This window comes from Palaemon carinicauda, chromosome 28 (genome assembly GCF_036898095.1).
Source record: "Palaemon carinicauda isolate YSFRI2023 chromosome 28, ASM3689809v2, whole genome shotgun sequence".
Lineage (NCBI taxonomy): Eukaryota > Metazoa > Arthropoda > Malacostraca > Decapoda > Palaemonidae > Palaemon > Palaemon carinicauda.
Window position 1 is genome coordinate 2,500,505 of NC_090752.1, and position 4,412 is coordinate 2,504,916.

The 4,412-nt window shown below is 34.4% G+C and overlaps 1 protein-coding gene across 1 annotated transcript in view; it reads right to left on the minus strand.

The window, feature by feature from the left end:
* The window catches only part of LOC137621383 (synaptotagmin-15-like), a 60,302-nt gene continuing 55,890 nt past the window's right edge, over positions 1-4,412 (minus strand). Inside the window, exons 5-7 of the mRNA XM_068351681.1 lie at positions 4,314-4,382; positions 3,370-3,508; positions 1-1,284 (exon numbers count right to left, since the gene is read on the minus strand). Of these exons, the coding sequence (XP_068207782.1) occupies positions 1,160-1,284; positions 3,370-3,508; positions 4,314-4,382 (333 nt within the window). The 3' untranslated portion in view covers positions 1-1,159. The remainder of the gene's footprint in view (positions 1,285-3,369; positions 3,509-4,313; positions 4,383-4,412) is intronic.

Genomic DNA, 4,412 nt, shown 5'->3' on the forward strand with positions numbered 1-4,412 from the left:
AGACAGATTTTTTGCTTTGAAAAAATTACTTCATGAAAATTATGACAAAACCCTTTTTTGCTTTATACTAATCTCAAAATAAATCCTAATATTTTTCATCAATCAAACATAAATGATGAAGTCAATTACTCCAATATCAATGAATAAATATTAAATATTAAATGTTACAAAATGTCCAACAGCACATATTCAATTATGTTCTCTTACTTTGTAACTATTCGCGAACATCTAAGAGTATATAGTAATTACAAGGCCTTGGAAATTCATATATCTAGCATTTATAGGCATCTTATTAAAGGCATATATAAATATATCTTAGTCCCGAAAGATTGTTCATGATTCTATTGTAAACGTATTGTTCTCTCGCATGTTGTGTTTCGAACCTCTTCTGATTCTGTTTTGTTTTGCCAATAGAGGAAAGAAGGACTTTTGTGGAGTTTATGATTTGAGAAGGGGTGAGGAGAACTCAAGAGGATTTTGTTGTAGTAAAAGTATAAGAAGTTGAGAATTGAAAGGAATTTTTTACTAGTAAAAATATAAGAAGCTCAGAACTGAAAGGATTCTGTAATGTTAGAAATATAAGAAGTTGAAACTGTATCCTCGCATGTTGTGTTTAGAGTCTCTTCTGATTCTGTTTTGTTTTGCCAATAGAGGAAAGAAGGACTTTTGTGGAGTTTATGATTTGAGAAGGGGTGAGGAGAACTCAAATGATTTTGTGGTAGTAAAAGTATAAAAAGTTGAGAACTGAAAGGAACTGAGAATTGAAAGGATTTTTTTTATTAGTAAATACATAAAAAGTTTACTCTGTATTTTAGCATGAAATAAGTATAAAAATTGTTTAGAATGACTTAAAAAGACCTCCACACTATAATGAAATTCAGAATTTCTTGTTCTGATACTGAAATATATCAGTGGAATTTTAACGAGCAAAATTTTTAGTACCAAACACAAAACAAGTACGTTCAACTGTGAAAGAGGAGAGCAAAAAACTGTCAAATCTTAATACTGCAGGAAGTATGTGATCTCGTTTTCAACTAGTTTACACTATCAAACACAGAGAGAGAGAGAGAGAGAGAGAGAGAGAGAGAGAGAGAGAGAGAGAGAGAGAGAGAGAGAGAGAGAGAGAGAGAGAAGAATTTATTAGCTCCCCATGACGTATCTAAGAGAGCGCGTGCCACTGTTTAACATGCTCGCGTTTCTTGGCCAGCATCGACTCCCAGTGCTCCAGCGCTTTCCCTCGAGAGAACATGAAGGAGCCCAGCTGAACGCGGCCGATGACGTTATCTGCAATGCACAAAGAGTAGTGGTTATTGCAATTTTATATTCTGGTTAGAAACTGATGTATAATGTAGTTTATGTCACTGGTGTATTCTAGGAAATAACTAATACATAATATAGTTCTATTTTGTAGTTTATGACAATTATATTCTAGGAAATAACTAATACATAATATAGTTCTATTTTGTAGTTTATGACAATTATATTCTAGGAAATAACTAATACATAATATAGTTCTATTTTGCAGTATATGACACTGTTGTAATCTAGCAAATAACCAATACATAATATAGTTCTATTTTATAATTTTTGGCACTGTTGTATTCTAAGAAATAACTAATACATTTTAGTTCTATTTTGTAGTTTATGGCACTGTTGTATTCTAGCAAATAACCAATACATAATATAGTTCTATTTTATAATTTATGGCACTGTTGTATTCTAAGAAATAACTAATACATTTTAGTTCTATTTTGTAGTTTATGGCACTGTAGTATTCTAGGAAATAACTAATACATAATGTAGATTATAGTACTGATAAATTCCAGTCATGACACATATTTTAGTTAATAAATAATACCAATTGATACTGTAGTTTATGACAGTAACTATATTCTAGGTAATAACTAATACATTATAGATTATAGTATTGATAAATACCAGTTATGAAACTTATATTTAGTTAATAACTTAAATAATATAGGCTATAAATATAGTGTGAAAAAATCTCCATTCAAACTGATGTCGATGGAATTTGCTCAGAAACGAACCTTATTAATGATATCAAAACAATGCTTAAAGGATTATTAGTCTCCAATCCTGGTAGTGCGGCCAGTGAGCCTCGTGTGGCAAACGGTATGCATCTTTCAATGGTCATAGCAGCGTCCCTTCTGTCCATACTTGAACCCACTTTTTAGCTCTCTGCTTCCTTCCAGATATACAACCCCCCGAAATTTTACTTTATGGTGCAACAACAGGAACCCTGTTGGACTAAATGAATGACTCCCTGGTCTCAGCACGGAGTACATTAATACTACAAGATAGGCTATAACCCTAGTTGAAGAAGCGGGATGCTATAAGCCCAAGGGCTGAAACAGGGAAAATAGCCCGGTGAGGAAAGGAAACAATGAAATGAATAAAAGACAAGAGAAGAATAAGAAATCATAATAAAATATTCCAAGAACAGTAACAACATCAAATTAGATCCTCTACATATAAAACATAAAAACAAGAGGAAGAGAATAGAATAATGTGCCAAAGTATACCCTCAAGCAAGAAAATTCTAATCCAAGAAAGTGGAAGGTCATGGTACAGTGGCTCTGGCACTACCCAAGACTAGAAAACAAGAGTTTGATTTAGGAAGGTCCTTCTCCTAGAAGAGCTGCTTACATGACAGTAATTTATATATTCTTCCATTCATTCAACCCTTCGTATAAAGGTCCTTCCAGACGAGGGGCAAACGCAAGGCGGGCACTTTGATTTGCCCGTAATTCTTTCACTTTGGAACACTGTTACCAGATCAAACAGTGCAAGGCAGTCAGTAAGCACAGGCAGGTGAATGTTTAACTTGGGCCAGACGCTGGGCATAGGACAGAGTGCAGTCAGAGCTGTGTCAGACAATAGTCAGGCGCCCAACCAGTGCTTCAACAAAGGGCATGAGCACGTCAATGGCTTAACCATTATTTCATCATCTAGGACGTCATCTACACAGTTAAAAATTTGCATTAAAAAAACTGTAAATGCCTGGCAACATTCATTCCAGGATTCTTACCGTTTTAAAAACGGATATATAGACGTAACTGAGTGATATTACGGTCACCAACCCGTAAAAGAAAGCAACGTATGGTAAAATTACGGTGGGGCGTATTTTACTGAAATACGGCTGAGAACTACATTTCTTACGGAGAATTTCCGATGAAAATTTCAGATTTTTCTAACAGTGTACACATGCGATCGTCACGCACACAACAAAATTGGTAACAGTGTCTGCCCGCCGTGCATTTGCCCGTCGTGTGGAAGGGCCTTAACATAGCTACAATTGTATGTACCTTAAAACTACGTCATTCTAAAGCAAAGAGTTATGATCAGTACCTGACTTTTTCCCGGCAGTGATGTGGATGCAGACAGCAGTTGTATCCAGAGCATCGGGTGCCACTTTGAAATTGAAGCTCTCGTTGAAGCTTGGCGAGTCTGTGCCCTTGACCACAGCCGTTTTCTTAGTTTTGCTTATCTGGAATTAAAACAAGAAACTTTAGAAAACTAGTACAGATATTTTGATAATTATAGCAAGTAATATACTAATTTTCTTCAGGATACAGTTAAAAACCTTTTATTTTAATCGGAAATCTCCGTAGAAATATATTTCTCAGCCGTATTTCAGTAAAATACAGATGACCGTGATTTCTAACCAACTTTGTTATTATCTTTTATGGGTTGGTGACTGTAACATTACTCCTTTAGGTCAATACATCCGTTTTTAAGACGGTAAATGCCTGGCAACAATTATTCCAAGGTTTTCACTGTTTTGCGGCTAATTTTTAAGTGTATTATCATTTGGAGTTTTAATATATATATATATATATATATATATATATATATATATATATATATATATATATATATATATATATATAAACCAACTACACAATCTCTGAGATTAATTTGCAGCTCCTGATATACGATATATGAAAAACGTTGTTCAGTCTCGTAAGAAAAGAAAACCCTTTCGTAAAGAATGGACATTTTCCTTTACTTACAGACCATTATTTTGGAAACTGCATATTAATCATAATGAAAATAGCCAGTATTAAAAAGTGGCAAAAGCCATTTTCGAAATATTTATATCAAAGTGATTATTATATGAATGAACACTGAACTCATTACGAACGTTGAGGAGGGGTTGAATATTACACCAAGAACGCAAGAAACAATGTCGCCATAATTATAAGCGTAATAAGATAAGGCGAGATATTAAGTTTCCCTCTTCAGTGTTGCTTAACTTATCCTAAGGGTTAAGGTATAAGCTTTCCACCTACCTTCGTCTGCTGCATAAGAGCCACTCTAGCTTGTAACTCGTACTTGTCTTGCCTAAGGTAGTCGTCCACCTACGGAGGATCATAAGTCAGTTAAGGAGG